At 35.8% G+C, this 15,201-nt stretch overlaps 2 protein-coding genes and 1 pseudogene across 2 annotated transcripts; 2 read left to right on the top strand and 1 right to left on the bottom strand.

Moving 5' to 3' along the window:
* The first annotated feature begins 517 nt into the window (after positions 1–517).
* Positions 518–5,045, top strand: LOC144451718 (uncharacterized). Its single transcript, XM_078142621.1, has 4 exons — positions 518–653; positions 2,984–3,322; positions 3,622–3,957; positions 4,966–5,045. Exons 1-4 carry the CDS (start codon positions 590–592, stop codon positions 5,043–5,045), a joined length of 819 nt encoding a protein of 272 aa, XP_077998747.1. The 5' UTR covers positions 518–589.
* A 217-nt stretch (positions 5,046–5,262) lies between these two features.
* LOC144451595 (uncharacterized) lies at positions 5,263–8,829 on the top strand. The gene is made up of 6 exons (XM_078142482.1): positions 5,263–5,367; positions 6,131–6,288; positions 6,778–6,978; positions 7,403–7,645; positions 7,898–8,140; positions 8,448–8,829. Exons 1-6 carry the CDS (start codon positions 5,274–5,276, stop codon positions 8,562–8,564), a joined length of 1,056 nt encoding a protein of 351 aa, XP_077998608.1. The 5' UTR covers positions 5,263–5,273; the 3' UTR covers positions 8,565–8,829.
* Positions 8,830–12,033: 3,204 nt separating this feature from the next.
* Positions 12,034–14,081, bottom strand: LOC144451460 (heparanase pseudogene; annotated as a pseudogene).
* Between the last annotated feature and the right edge of the window lie 1,120 nt (positions 14,082–15,201).

The following is a 15,201-nucleotide window of genomic DNA, read 5'->3' as shown; positions in this document are numbered from 1 at the left end:
ATTTGTTATTGATATGCAGTTTGGTTGTCGATCATTAACAATTGCAATATGGCCATTCTTCATGAGTAGCTGATTGATTGGTTCGATCGTCTTGATGTCATGACGTCATTACTTATAAATATTTATCGCTCATTCAGAAATAATGGCATTAATACTAAATTTTTACTGAATCAAGAGGACAGATATTCTCAGTTTGTTGAGAATGGTATCATCCACTAATGTAATGTAATCTACCACATTGTGTACTCTATTACGTTGATATCTAATGTTGTAACCGTGAGATGTCAACTCAAAAAAGTTTCAACTAATAAAAAAACATGTTTGGCACCACCATCAAAATAAAAGGTTGGCTTTAGAGGCCCATGGACGTGTAGTTTTACTAGTATGACCGTCATCAAATATTGCTAGGCCATTTCGCAATGCTTGTACGCCCACTCATCTCCTTTTCCGTAATTGGACTTACCACAGTGTACCACGGTAGTTTTCCCAAATACTGACATGCGATTTTAGACCAGACATCTCGACGACGAACACATTTTGTTGTTGAACCCTGTTTTGGGAAGATTTTGCAGCACTCCAGCTGTGGATCATGGAACGCTTTAACAAAACAAGCTACAAGTTACTCTGCATAGTAAACACGCTCATATTTATTGGTATGTATCCAGTTATTCGGTTCATTGCATTTAGACCTCAGGTACAAACTATACCAACCTGACTTCGCCGAACCGACATCGATCGGAATGTCTCGCACTGGTTGCCATAGAAACACATAAGATCACTTATATGGACACAATTCGATGTATTGGTAGCACTTTCTGTAATCATCGATTTAGACGGTGCCTCACTGGTGTCGCTATCCTATCGAAATGGCAAAAAAACTATTCAAAGATCAAACTCCACTATTGTTAGTTTGTTTGCACGTCATATATATATACTAACAACATCGACAACAACATGATATCAACCTAAAGACGGGCGCTGGTGTTTGAAAAGCGTACTCATAGTATTACGTCCGTGTACCATTGATATTTGTATGTGGGCAAAGTACCCGACAGCGGTTGAGTACGGGACCTTTAGTCGCACATATTAACCTATCCCCAGGACATTTGACGGTTTTGATAATACGGTATTACCACGGAAAATAAACAAAGACTTCAGCAATAGCTGATACGATACGTAAGGGCAGGTGTACTGATATACAGATCGTGAAAGATCGAGAGCGTTGTGAATTTGGACAGAGAAACTATTATACTATAAGAATATATTTGTTGGTCAACGTGAGTTTACAGATCGTAGTAAAGTACAAGTTAAAAATGTGTTGTCTTTTCTACTCTACTTTTAAATATACAGTAAAACTAAGTTGTAATTAATATCTCTTAAAAATGTGTACCACTACTTTTTATGTGTTACTGACAATTGTTTTGATGACGTATTCAAACAGGTAAACACCAAAGCGAAACAATATGGCGTCCCAAATACAGAGTTATTTCTATGTGGGCGTTTCTGTGAAGTAGTACGTGAACATCCATATATTTACAATGGATCGGATTTTGACCTACTCAATTTTGACCTCGGGTCAACAGAGAGAGAGATGTATGTGTACAACAACATTGTCGACCAATCGGAAACCGTTACAGCAAATCGCAATAATGATTTGCGTGTTATAAATTGCGGTAAATCTATCAAGCCACTTTACGGCAGTGTTTCTGTTTCTGTTGACTATTCTCTAGAGAATACCAATACGACTCACACTTTGAATAAACAGGTGTAGAGTGAGCCGAAAATCAACTCATAACGTCTAAAATACAACCCTTAACAACATACTGTTTATCTTTTTTATCCCCCAAAATCACTTTAAATATGTACACAATAATACTGCGCAAATTGAATATGCCCATTCTTTATTAAATACATGTACAACCGCACACTACGCGTATATGAGATATTCATAGAAATGTATGACCAATGGCGTAACTTTGTCCTATAAACAACCACTAAATCGAAGTTCAAGCTTTTCCATTTGAAAGCTTCAAGTTATTTCTGGCCCTTTTCTGATAATGAAATTAATTTGGGGGTTCACCATCATGTTTTCAAAGTATTCGACTGTCTTTCATTTTCTCATATCCATGTAGTTATATACAGTATTCTGACGGTGGTACATGGTGGCCACATTGCATACTAAAATGAATTGATTTTTAGTTTAGGATCAATTTGACCTCTTTCAAAATTTTAATATCATATTGACCTCTTTCAAGAATTTGTACAGAGATCAACAGATAACTGTTATTTTCTCATATAGAATGTACGATGTAGTTAGATGGCAATATTGGATACTAAAATGAGTTGATTTTTATTTTTAGGACCAATTTGACCTCTTTCAAAATTCTGTACAGTGAATTAACAGATAATGGTTTTAATTTTCTTGAACAGTGTAATGTCAGAAGTTTCAGATCCAGTCGCACACTAAAAGGTGAAAGCTGTATTTGCTGCAATTGGGACATTTTTTCATCAAATAACAATATATATATTGACGAAAAATTAGGCATTGATTTATATTTTTAAAAAGACATTTTATCTGTTAATTAGTTGTCAATATGTTCCGTAGGAAGTGACAAGCTTGAATCTTGAGCGAAAGCTCGTTTTTGAATCACTGTCACAATGTTAAAACTGTGCTAGTAGTATAGTATTTCGATCAGACAAACACAATGGCAATAATTTGGCATTGTACATGTTAATCACTGTTCGATATTTATATCCATAAGTAGTACAGAAACAGATTGAAATCGTGATCACTATTGAGGGCGCTGATTTTTGGGTGCGGACCCACAATCAACAAAAATGTGTTTACCCACAGGTGATGTAATCCTGTTCATGGTGTACGATATTGCGAGTATAAAGTTATTGTACCTAATAAAACATTTTCAAAAAGTGGTCTAGTTGCAGAAAGTACAGCTGAATGTTTTGAATCTTATTTGGATTTCAGTTGTCATGGAGGCAGAAAGCACTGATGATGCCGTGTATGTTCAGCTTGGGAATGACGTAAACCTGACCTGTCCAGTCACTGGGAACAGTACTAGTGTTAAAAGCATTCGATGGAGACGCAGTGTTAACAGTCAATTCATAGCAAGAGCATTTTATGATTCGAAGGGAGATCTACGCTCTTCACTTATAAGCGAAATAAAATATAACATTAAAGCTCTGCATATCTTAACAATAAAAGATGTTGACACTTCGGATGAAACAGTTTACATGTGCACAGTTTCACTGGCGACGAACACCGGGACTTCCCAAGAGAATCATTCCATTCAACTTACGATATGTGGTAAGTCTACTAAGTCTAAACAATTTTTGGCTATATTGAACATTATGCACCCCCCCCCCGCAAAGTGGAACGACCACCCAAATAGAACGATGTTTCCCAAATATTACGTATGGGCATACATACAAATATGTATGAATGTATGTATGTATGTATGTATGTATGTACGTACGTACTATTTTGTTAGTAATTAATGAGCATGAGTAGATTTGTTCTAAGCTATCGTCATCTATACTGCCTTACTGTTTTATTTAAATATTCATGACGTAATATTCAGAGATTAGTTTACTCTTTTGCTTCAGCTCCATTTGATCTCCAAATGCAAGTGAAGAATATTACATACGGGCACTTACATTATGACACTAACTCTACCGATGTCACTATACGTTGTCAAGCATACCTTGGTAGGCCGGTATCAAACATCGTCTGGTACTTGAACTCTAACTTGATTTCTGAAAACAAAGGTATCGATGTACAAACATCTGTAAGTCAAGAGGGCTACTTCTACAATTGTACCAGTATGCTACGGATACGAAGGTTTACAGAAATTCACGTTGGGAATTATACATGCAGCGTCAATAACAAATGTAGTGAGTTACCAGTGTGTAAATCGTTCACACTGTTGCTGAATTCTCAAGGTAAGTTTTTCACAATTGTTACCATAACGACGATTTTTTAGTGAAGATAAAATTTCAATCAGTGTGGTATTTCATTTCACATTGTTAGGTGAGTATGACTGTCCGGATTTAAAAAGTTCGTCCACAGACACCTCGACAAGTTTAGCAGTACTCGGGTGTTCCCCCATCATTTCTTTAAAGATATCACACACACACACACACACACACACACACACACGAACTCAGAGCGTACATTGTTTACCAAATACATCTGTCAGTCTTCTTCAGCTGTTGTTGTTGTTGTTGTTGTTGTTGTTGTTGTTGTTGTTGTTGTTGTTGTTGTAAACATACAGGTGTGTAGTATTACTTAGATTGTTGGTTTCCTTGTATACGGGCAACAACATAACAACAATTTTACATGAATATATTTCCCCTAAATTTTGGAAAGTTATCCTTTAGCATAGAGCATATATTGATACATTTGTAGTAGCAGGATTCGTTTGATATTTTACTTACGAAAATAAGCAATAATATGTGTACCTGTGGTTGTAAACGTCGACTCGTCAATGACCGCAGATGGGCATTGTATCCTACCCGGAATTATTACCATCCTCTGGCGTTCGTTGCCTGCTATGTAACTAGCGTTGGCGTTTATTACTTTTGATGGATTCTCTCATTCGGCGTTTGATGCTGTGTGTGGTGCTCATATGAGATAACCTTGGTGTTTTCAGCGTTGAGGCAATAGTCCACATTTCTTACATTACATAAATTGCTGATTCAGAAGTGTCCCGGTTTTGTTTTGTTGTTCATAAACTCTGGTGCTGAGCTGCGTTTTCTTGTTTCTACACTAAATTCACATCTGCAAGTTTGGAACTGCTAGTTTATGTCCTGCATGACCCCGATGCAACAAAACCATTATTATCCCTATTCATGATATGTCGAAACGCATGATTTATTTTCACAACTAGAAAAATGGCAAACTTATTGATGTACATTTACTGGACGATGATTTAATCGTTACAATTACAGAACTATTGTCACCAATTAACCAGGTCTCGTCACAATGGACAACGCAAGGTAATACTATAACAAAATTGAAATACTTATGAACTTCCTTAAAATCGTCAACAGGACACAATCGAAGAATATATTAAAAGTACTCAACAAACTTAATCAATCAATCTTTCGATTGTTTCGTATGTATGTATGTATGTATGTATGTATGTATGTATGTATGTATGTATGTATGTATGTATGTATGTATGTATGTATTACTGACTGGTATTGCTTAAATTAAAAGTTATGCTTTGGCCCCTAACATGAAAACGGCACACAACATGTTTAATTTTCATATTTTTTTCAAAAATATTGCAGGAACAGATTATTATGAAAATACTACATATGAATTAGTCCAGGTGACAACACTAAATGGTAATTATAGAAATATAGTTTTATTAAGTAGATGTGAGGACATATAAGGTGTATGGGATAACAATACATATAAGGTATACTCTGACAATATATTATACTTTCCTTTATACTTTCCATTCGCAGCCATAAATGCAAATTAGGTAATCAATTATGCAAGTATAATCAATGTTCACTTGTGCCAAACGATGTGAATTTGAACTGTTGCGATTCCATTTCAAATTTTAGTTAAGACAAAAACGTAACTTAGAAAGTCAATATAATTGATAGCCTTTATATGTTTATTGAAAGTCGCTATCATTCCCACTTATTATAATTATATTAAAGTGGCAATATAGATGAGAAAGATGTATCTATTTTGAATTATCAATATTTAAATTACTATGTTTTTTAATTTGAAAAAATAATGTGAAAGAACATAGCCGAAATCTATGTCCGTTATTCAATAAAATCGATTTAAAAGTGTGTGTATAGTTTGTTTACAAACCATTTCCTGTACGTACAGGAAATGATTTGTAAACAAACTTGGTTATAAAGACAAGTAATAATCAGAAGTGAAGACAAGGAATCAAACAATTTATATGGGAAAGCAGTAACTGTAGCACAGTCTGGACATGATGTAGTAATTCAAAAAAATAGATTGTTGTAACCATCAGAAAAAAAAACATTGCTTTAACCATTAAAAATCCAACATAAATAGTCACCCATCCATGTGATTGCTACTTTAACCATGCCCCTATTTCACTGCTTAAATTCTCAAATACAGGTTCAACTTACTCAATACCGCCACCTACGGTAATGATATTTATGGTTATATTCATCGCTGTTGTTGCTCTACTATTTATTGTCACTGTTGTTGCATGCATTATATGTGGAATCTTACGCATGTCATCGCGGAGGATTAAAGTGAAGACCACTAATCAGGCAAGGAGATTTATACCATTTGATTTACTTGTTCACACCCCACTAAACTTTAATTCGAATGACATCTCTAGACATATGATATTAGTACCTATTGTCTTGACACCTATGTTGAACTACGACAATGAAAGATATTCATTTCTTTAACTAGGTGTTTGGCGACATGTATAAACAGTGTCATGTCAGAACCCAAACACAGTAATTACAAATTCATGACACAACGTCTAATTATCGGCATTTTCACAATTTTTGGTCAATATATTCCTGGTTGTCTGATCAAAAAATAATGCTCCAGTTGCAGCTAGGGAAGCTTTAAAATTAAAAAATAATTAATTATGCAAATAAAGGCAGAATCACAGTTTATGTGGTAGACATTATATGATGATTGCACCCTACATCTATGTCAACTTATCATCCAACCCTGGAATTATTGTACAATGCATAAAAACAAGCCTCTTACTTTCTATTTACCATTTTCTCTACATATCTCAGTCGTGGATATATACTACAGATACTGCTGTTTCGTATACGAAGGTTGACGCGAATGATTCTCACAGAAGGACTAATGGAACACGGCGTAAACAAAGGGTCTCAGTGGGAAAATCACCGAAATTTCAAACTAGAAGTCAAAATGGAAAGTCAAGAAATTCGAGAATCAACAATGTGAAAAGAAACAAACACATTAAAACAAAGGTCTGTGTCTAGACTATTGTCAAGTTCAGTGTATGATGTCTGTTCAGTGTATGATGTGTACGAGTGATTATCTATTGTAATAGTATGTATGTCTGTATGTATGTATGTATGTATGTATGTATGTATGTATGCATGTAATTTATTATCTTAAATAAATAAATAATAAATAAATAACATGTATGTATGTATGTATGTATGCATGCATGCATGTATGTATGTATGTCTGCATGTATGTATGCATGTATGCATGTATGTATGTATGTATGTATGTATGTATGTATGTATGTATGTATGTATTTCTCATTCTACATTATGTAAGTACACATACCTTTGACCAAATCATGATGTTTTGCAGCTATGCAATATCTTAAATTGATTCCATTTTCGCATCTACTTCATTGGCTTGTCCCTTCTACATCCACAGACGAATCATGTAAAAGTCAACAGTGAAACATATCCGCACGAATCCGAAGTCTTAGATGTTGAACAGCCACCAGAGATACCACCTCGTAACTTGAGTGATTCTCACAGAGGGACTAATGGAACACGGCGTGAACAAAGGGTCTCAGTGGGAAAATCACCGAAATTTCTAACTAGAAGTCAAAATGGAAAGTCAAGAAATTCGAGAATTGACAATGTCAAAAGAAACAAACACATTAAAACAAAGGTCTGTGTCCAGACTGTTGTCAAGTTCAGCGTATGATGTCTGTTCAGTGTATGATGTGTACGAGTGATTATCTATTGTAATAGTATGTATGTATGTATGTATGTATGTATGTATGTATGTATGTATGTATGTATGTATGTATGTCTTTCTCATTCTACATGACCCAATCTTGATGTTGTGCTGCTAAGCAATATGTCTATTTGATTCCATTTTCGCATCTACGTCATTGTGTTGTCCCTTCTACATCCACAGACGAATCATGTAAAAGTCAACAGTGAAACATATCCACACGAATACAAAGTCTTAGAAGTTGAACTACCACCAGAGATACCACCTCGTGACTGGAGTGAATCTCACAGAGGGACTAATGGAACACGGCGTAAACAAAGGGTCTCAGACGGAAAATCACCGAAATTTCTAACTAGAAGACAAAATGGAAAGTCAAGAAATTCGAGAATCGACAATGTGAAAAGAAACAAACACATTAAAACAAAGGTCTGTGTCTAGACTGTAGTCAAGTTCAGTGTACGAGTGATTATCTATTGTAATAGTATGTATGGATGTATGTATGTATGTATGCATGTATGAATGTATGCATGTGTGTGTGTATGTATGTATGTATGTATGTATGTATGTATGTATGTATGTATGTATGTATGTATGTGGGTGTATGTGTGTATGTATGTATGTATGTATTTCTCATTCTACATGACCCAATCTTGATGTTGTGCTGCTATGCAATATCTTTATTTGATTCCATTTTCACATCTACTTCATTGGGTTGTCCCTTCTACATCCACAGACGAATCATGTAAAAGTCAACAGTGAAACATATACTCTTGAATACGAAGTCTTAGATGCTGAACTACCACCAGAGATACCACCTCGTAACAGGAGTGATACTCTGTTTACGTTATAGACCTTCCATTACTTTAAACTGCCACTGTGACGTCAATGGTGGCTGAAGTGTACTGGCATATTGCTGACATCATACAACGAACTCAAGAACAATATAATGTCGTTGCAATCTACCGAACACCTCAAAGTTTTGTTACAGTACCGTTTACACGAGCATTACTATTTTTTCAGAAACAAGTTCAATATTGAAGGAAAGAAACATTTTCCCCAGATTGCTGTTCACACAGTTTCCATATCCATTTATAAATATACAGTAAGAAACACAGTGTATTAGCCCCCCCCCCCCTCCGCACATAAACATGTAGACAATTGGGACAATTTTGTTTATCAAATAACCAAGGATATATTCACTAGAATTGGTCATTTGCTTATAAAAAGACATTGTATCTGTCAATTAGTGGTCAATATTATATGTAGGTAGTGTAGTGGCAAGTTTAAATCTTGAACGAAAGCAAGATTTCAAATCTGTCACAATGTTAAAACTAGAATATAATATTTTTGATCATTCACTGGATGTTTAAAAATACAAACAATTAGATATTGTATATATCATTCAGTAGTCGAGTTTATCTATGAACAGTACAGAGACAGGTTGAAATCGTGATCGCCGTTGAGGGCGCTAATTTATGGGTGCGGACCAAAAATATCAATTTTAATATATTTATTGTGCATATAGCTACACAAAGCACGTTTTTCTAAATGTGATGGAATACTTTTCAGGGTGTACACTATTATGAGTAAGTTATAGTACAGATAGTTTTCTTAATATCTTATTGTTGTTAACAAAAAGGACTATTGTACTTTTAAAAATTATTGCAAATAATTCAAGAATGGAAAATTTAATGGTATTTGCACATCCGCAATTCATGAGTTTATTCACTTAATAAAAATGCTTCTCTTAGTATGTGTCTTGGTTTAATTTTTACCCCCCCCCCCATCACCCAATAAATTGGCCAAACTTGAAAAAAATCGTTTTAGACAGGAAATCGATTTTAAACTGTGTAGTGCTATGAATACTAAACCAGTATGTAGTGAGAAAAATAGCTTGTATATTGACACCTTAGTGTCATGCATTTGCTATCTTCCATTTCACAAAATTTGATGACATTTTTTAGAAATATTTTTATTGAGGGGAACAAAACAGATTCCATTACAAGTATAATTGATTCTGTAGGATGAGAACTAAATGGCTACCCCCCCCCCTCCATAAGTAAAAGAATTTAGTTGTTTATACTACATTGAACTATTATTCTTTTCCCTAACTTATAAGAGATGTGCTTTCTAGGTATTATGTAAACCAGGAATGGGTGTTTCCTTTTGTTCGAAGAAACACTATCTATATTCTATGCCTGTATTCATTTGGCTCAGTGTAACTACACGGAGTTTTGATCATCATTCATGGCAATTATGGATGCCAAAAACAATGACTTTGGTATAACCCCATTTATCAAACCATATATTTAAACAGTAGTTCCTTCAAACAGTTCAGTACTTTTGCTCATATTTATTAGGTATTCAAAGATGAGGAATAGGCTGACAAGTCGATGTAAATTGCTTTTAATTATTTTACAGTATACATCATATATTTATCTCAATATTGTTTTAATTACAACAGCAACACATTATTTTATAGTTATTATAATATTTACATAATGTTGTAAGCTTAGCTAATTGACAGATATCGATATGTGCTTGTTTGAGTAATTGTTTGCATAATTCCTTAATGAAATTGCAATACCTTGAGTAGAATTAATAGTGGATATAAAGCTGACATTATGTTACCGATTATCAGTGATGATAATGCTTCTCAACCAGTAGCAATACAATGCTTAAGACATCTGCAACTACTTTTCTCTGCCTAGTGTAACCTTGCAATAATGAATATTGTCAGGTTGCAGCGAGTGCAGGTTTAACATCACTCAGTAATTGCGTAGAGTGAAACATTTCAATTTTGACATGATATTCTCCTAGTATATTTAACCGTCGCTCATAATTATAAAAAAAAAAAACATTGAAAAATTAAAACTGATTTATTGTTCAATCACCACAAAACATTTTTTTTACATTTTCCTCAACTGGTGTTGAATTTGAATTTTGTAAAGTGATCGTGACATGTATTAGTGACTGCCATGAACTACTGTAGTCATGGTGACTTGTACACATGGAATGTCAATGACTTTGATAATACAGTGTCTGCTCTGTAAACACAATAAAGATAACACACAAACATCCCTTACAGTGTCTACTCTGTATACACAATAAAGATAACACACAAACATCCCTTACAGTGTATACTCTGTAGACACAATAAAGATAACACGCAAACATCCCTTAGTGTCTGCTCTGTAGACACAATAAAGATAACACACAAACATCCCTTACAGTGTATACTCTGTATACACAATAAAGATAACACACAAACATCCCTTACACAGTGTATACTCTGTGGACACAATAAAGATAACACACAAACATCCCTTAGTGTCTGCTCTGTATACACAATAAAGATAACACACACACACACCCCTTACAGTGTCTACTCTGTAGACACAATAAAGATAACACACACACACACCCCTTACAGTGTCTACTCTGTATACACAATAAAGATAACACACAAACATCCCTTAGTGTCTGCTCTGTAGACACAATAAAGATAACACACAAACATCCCTTACACAGTGTATACTCTGTGGACACAATAAAGATAACACACAAACATCCCTTACACAGTGTATACTCTGTGGACACAATAAAGATAACACACAAACATCCCTTACAGTGTCTGCTCTGTAGACACAATAAAGATAACACACAAACATCCCTTACACAGTGTATACGCTATAGACACAATAAAGATAACACACAAACATCCCTTACAGTGTATACTCTGTAGACACAATAAAGATAACACACACAAACACCCCTTACAGTGTCTACTCTGTAGACACAATAAAGATAACACACACACACCCCTTACAGTGTCTACTCTGTATACACAATAAAGATAACACACAAACATCCCTTACACAGTGTATACTCTGTGGACACAATAAAGATAACACACAAACATCACTTACAGTGTCTGCTCTGTAGACACAATAAAGATAACAAGCAAACATCTCTTACAGTGTCTACTCTGTAGACACAATAAAGATAACACGCAAACATCTCTTACAGTGTCTACTCTGTAGACACAATAAAGATAACACGCAAACATCCCTTAGTGTCTGCTCTGTAGACACAATAAAGATAACGTACAAACATCACTTACACAGTGTCTGCTCTGTAGACACAATAAAGATAACACACATACATCAATTACAGTGTCTGCTCTGTAGACACAATAAAGATAACACACAAACATGTACGCTTTGTATTTCGATAATGATAATATAACAAACACAAATATATCAAAGTGATACTTGTAATCATGAAACGATTCTTCAGCTTATCAATTACTTTACACAAGTGCCTTTAATTCCTGCACTGGTGATGTTCCCCACTAACGTTTACATCTCAAAATGACAGACATCTCTGTTACATCTCAGACCACTTTTCTCTATAGTGGTCTGAGTTTACATACATGCATTAGCCTTAGCATCAACAATGACATAAAACCCAAATGACAATGGTGGTAGTACAATACTCTTTCCAGGCTGTACACGACGAGGTATGAAATCTGGTAGGGTATAATTATTCAGCATTTTTAACTCTTTGTCATTTAAATTAACTCTCTTGGATATCAAAGCCTTATCACCATGTGGTGTTAACAAATATTCATCCACAGCCAGTTTACTCATTTCATCAGATAGGACTATTTCTGTGGTGCGTTCTTTGTACAAAGAAATCACATACATTGTAATGGATCCAATTGGATAATTTGTACTGTGTGTACAGTGGGCATACACTCTCACACGTCCATTGTTACTGTTGTTCAATGTCATCTTATCTGGGGAATACAGGTCAGAGTTCATGACCTCTACACCCAAAACTTTAGAACCAACCAAACGTTTATACAGCACAGATAACCAGTAATCAGGATTGGGATTGAGGTGTTTGTCAACAAGTGCATACTTTCCATGATAAAATGACATCCTCATAACAACATCAATACCATGGACTGCTGATATTCCAAGTTGATCCAGCCACATAAAGCCTGAGGCATAGGTGTTTGATAAATTAGCTGCACCACCCCCGTATGCAGATGATGCCGCACCAAGCCACATAACAGTCCCAGGGTTGTACCGATTGACAATATCTTTTGCTACTTTGATGTCATAAATCAGTTTATCAAGAATTATATTATCTGTGAAATTATCTAATACAGCTGTTCGACCATCAAGATAGAAATGGTGCCATGTTGTCACATTGGTTACATTTGGTGCTGTTTTCAAGAATGTGTCTAGAAATCTCCCAGCATGTATATTCACACCGAAATGTTCCGGTTTCGCTCCAGGGTTTGTAACATCAGGACCAATCAGCAAGCAATCCCTCAGTTCCGGCCTGTTTTGTAATATCCCTCGCAGTGTAATGAAATCTTTGGCTAATAGACTGGGATCTAATGCCTTTCCTGTACGTCTTCTGTAACTGTTAGGTTCATTTCCTAATTCCCAGTTTACATGGTATCCCCTCTCAACTGTGTAGTTCATCAGATTCATGGCATTTGTGGGGTCCCAGCTGTTGTCTTGGTTACGTAAAAGTGCATTGAGACCAAATGTGAGGTTCCACCCAACTTTCAGAGAGAATTGGTTTATATTGTCCCAATCTTCGACAGTCATGGTGAAGTTAGTCAAGTTCCTCAGCTGTACAAATTCACTGTTATCTGTAGAGACTGTCTCGTTAAACAAAAGGAAGTCTTCTGCGTTACCTCCGAGTCGAAAAAAGGACGGTGCCAATCCCTTTGCCAATGTCTTCAACCTCTCTGATGTAAAATCAAATGACTTCCACCGTTCCTGAATCAGATGAGCCGCCATTGCAACTGAAAGAAACCTCGGATTAACAATTCGGATTACCTTTCCAGTCTTGATTGTGACTTGTGTTGTTCTCAAGTTTGACGAACCGTTCAACGTCACGTTCAGCTGTGTATAACTACCACTGCCGTTTACTGTTACTGCAGTCGACAAGCATGAAATGACTGCAAAAAAGACGAGAAAACTCACGCATTTCATGATTATCTCGGCAGGTCATCAAATTTCACTTGGTTTGTTTTAGACCTTTTGTGTAGAGCTGCACTAGATACAACGACATTTGTTGCATAACGAGACAGGAAATACCCAACAACGCGAACTTCTGGACAATGAGAATGAATGAGAATGAAGTTGGCGATCGATACTTCCGGTATCAACATATGACGGTAATCACGAGTGTGAAGCTACCATCATATTCATATTCATCTTCACTTTCAAAAGTTGACCTCTAGGCTCAATGTGAATACTAGTATGATGATAGCGTCACACGTTCATCATCAGATTCGAAGTCTTCCGAATGGGTACGCGTTTGGCAAATCAAATCCTTCATTGGCAGTTTGAAATCATGCGATTGTAATACGCCGTATTCCGGTTATCGAAGAAGCCCCGAAAAGATAAAAGATATGATTGTTTGGCCACTAGGGGCGCTGTTTTAGAACCGGAAGTGAGGGCCAGAATTGTAGCGCATTGTTGCAAAGCACAGAGTCTATAGGCATCGTAACCACTGACTAAAGATTTTCTGTCATTCCCGGTAACTTTACGCTATAATATTGCATTATCGCCCATCAAATAACGAAATAGCAAATTAACCTCTTGTTCTCCTAATATTTCGCGTAAGTTTGGCTCTGCAATTCGACCGTGAGGAAAACCCAAAAGTAGCAACATTTTGAAACGGGTAGTACACTGACATCTCACTCACGTTTTTAGTGTGACATCGTCCATTTGCGTTACCGTTGGAGAAATTGTAGCGATTGCTTCCAGTCAAACATCGGAACGGAAAAAGGTACAAAAACAGAGGAAAGAACCCTCAAAATCACAATATACGCTACAGTTATTGCAGCTTGTATAAAACCAATCTGATTAAAATCCGATGTAGATGTCGGCTAATCGTTCATTGCTATTTTACTTTCGTTATTGTGCCTGAATTGACCTTCGTGGTACATGTTTGATCGCCTCCTCTACCGATCAGGACAAAAACGTAAACATGTACCACGAAGGTCAATTCAGGCAAAATAACGAAGGTAAAATAGCAATGAACGATTAGCCGACATCTACATCGGATTTTAATCAGATCGGTATAAGGTATGGTATGATGAGTGAACCACGTAAACGTTACATGGAAGGCCGATTCATTGAAGGGGTGGGCGGTGTGGTACATCAATCACAATAACAATATTTATGATTCGTTGCCGACTTCAATGGGGTTTTTTATACACTGATGGTCCTGAATGAAGAATAGCAAGCTAACCAAAGTGTGATAGTAAAGATGAGTATATCAATACAAATATGTTTATGCCAACTTATAACCAGTACATGAAATGTTTTTTTTCCGGACAAAGTTTTATGATTTCACCCGTGGTGCTACACCACTGTTCTAATAAACAAGAAAGGCCTAAGTATGCGGCGACATCAGTTACAATATAAACATGTGGCTTGGTAATTTATTGT

This window comes from Glandiceps talaboti, chromosome 21 (genome assembly GCF_964340395.1).
Source record: "Glandiceps talaboti chromosome 21, keGlaTala1.1, whole genome shotgun sequence".
Lineage (NCBI taxonomy): Eukaryota > Metazoa > Hemichordata > Enteropneusta > Spengelidae > Glandiceps > Glandiceps talaboti.
The sequence above is the reverse complement of the archived record's forward strand: the minus strand, read 5'-3'. Positions and strand labels throughout refer to the sequence as shown.

Coding starts and splice junctions, on each gene's coding strand:
- LOC144451595 (XM_078142482.1), top strand. CDS start 5,274: ATGTTTAATTTTCATATTTTTTTCAAAAATATTGCAGGAACAGATTAT. Junction 5,368..6,130: donor CCAGGTGACAACACTAAATG/GTAATTATAGAA, acceptor TCTCAAATACAG/GTTCAACTTACTCAATACCG. Junction 6,289..6,777: donor AAGTGAAGACCACTAATCAG/GCAAGGAGATTT, acceptor TACATATCTCAG/TCGTGGATATATACTACAGA.
- LOC144451718 (XM_078142621.1), top strand. CDS start 590: ATGGAACGCTTTAACAAAACAAGCTACAAGTTACTCTGCATAGTAAAC. Junction 654..2,983: donor AAACACGCTCATATTTATTG/GTATGTATCCAG, acceptor TTTGGATTTCAG/TTGTCATGGAGGCAGAAAGC. Junction 3,323..3,621: donor CATTCAACTTACGATATGTG/GTAAGTCTACTA, acceptor CTTTTGCTTCAG/CTCCATTTGATCTCCAAATG.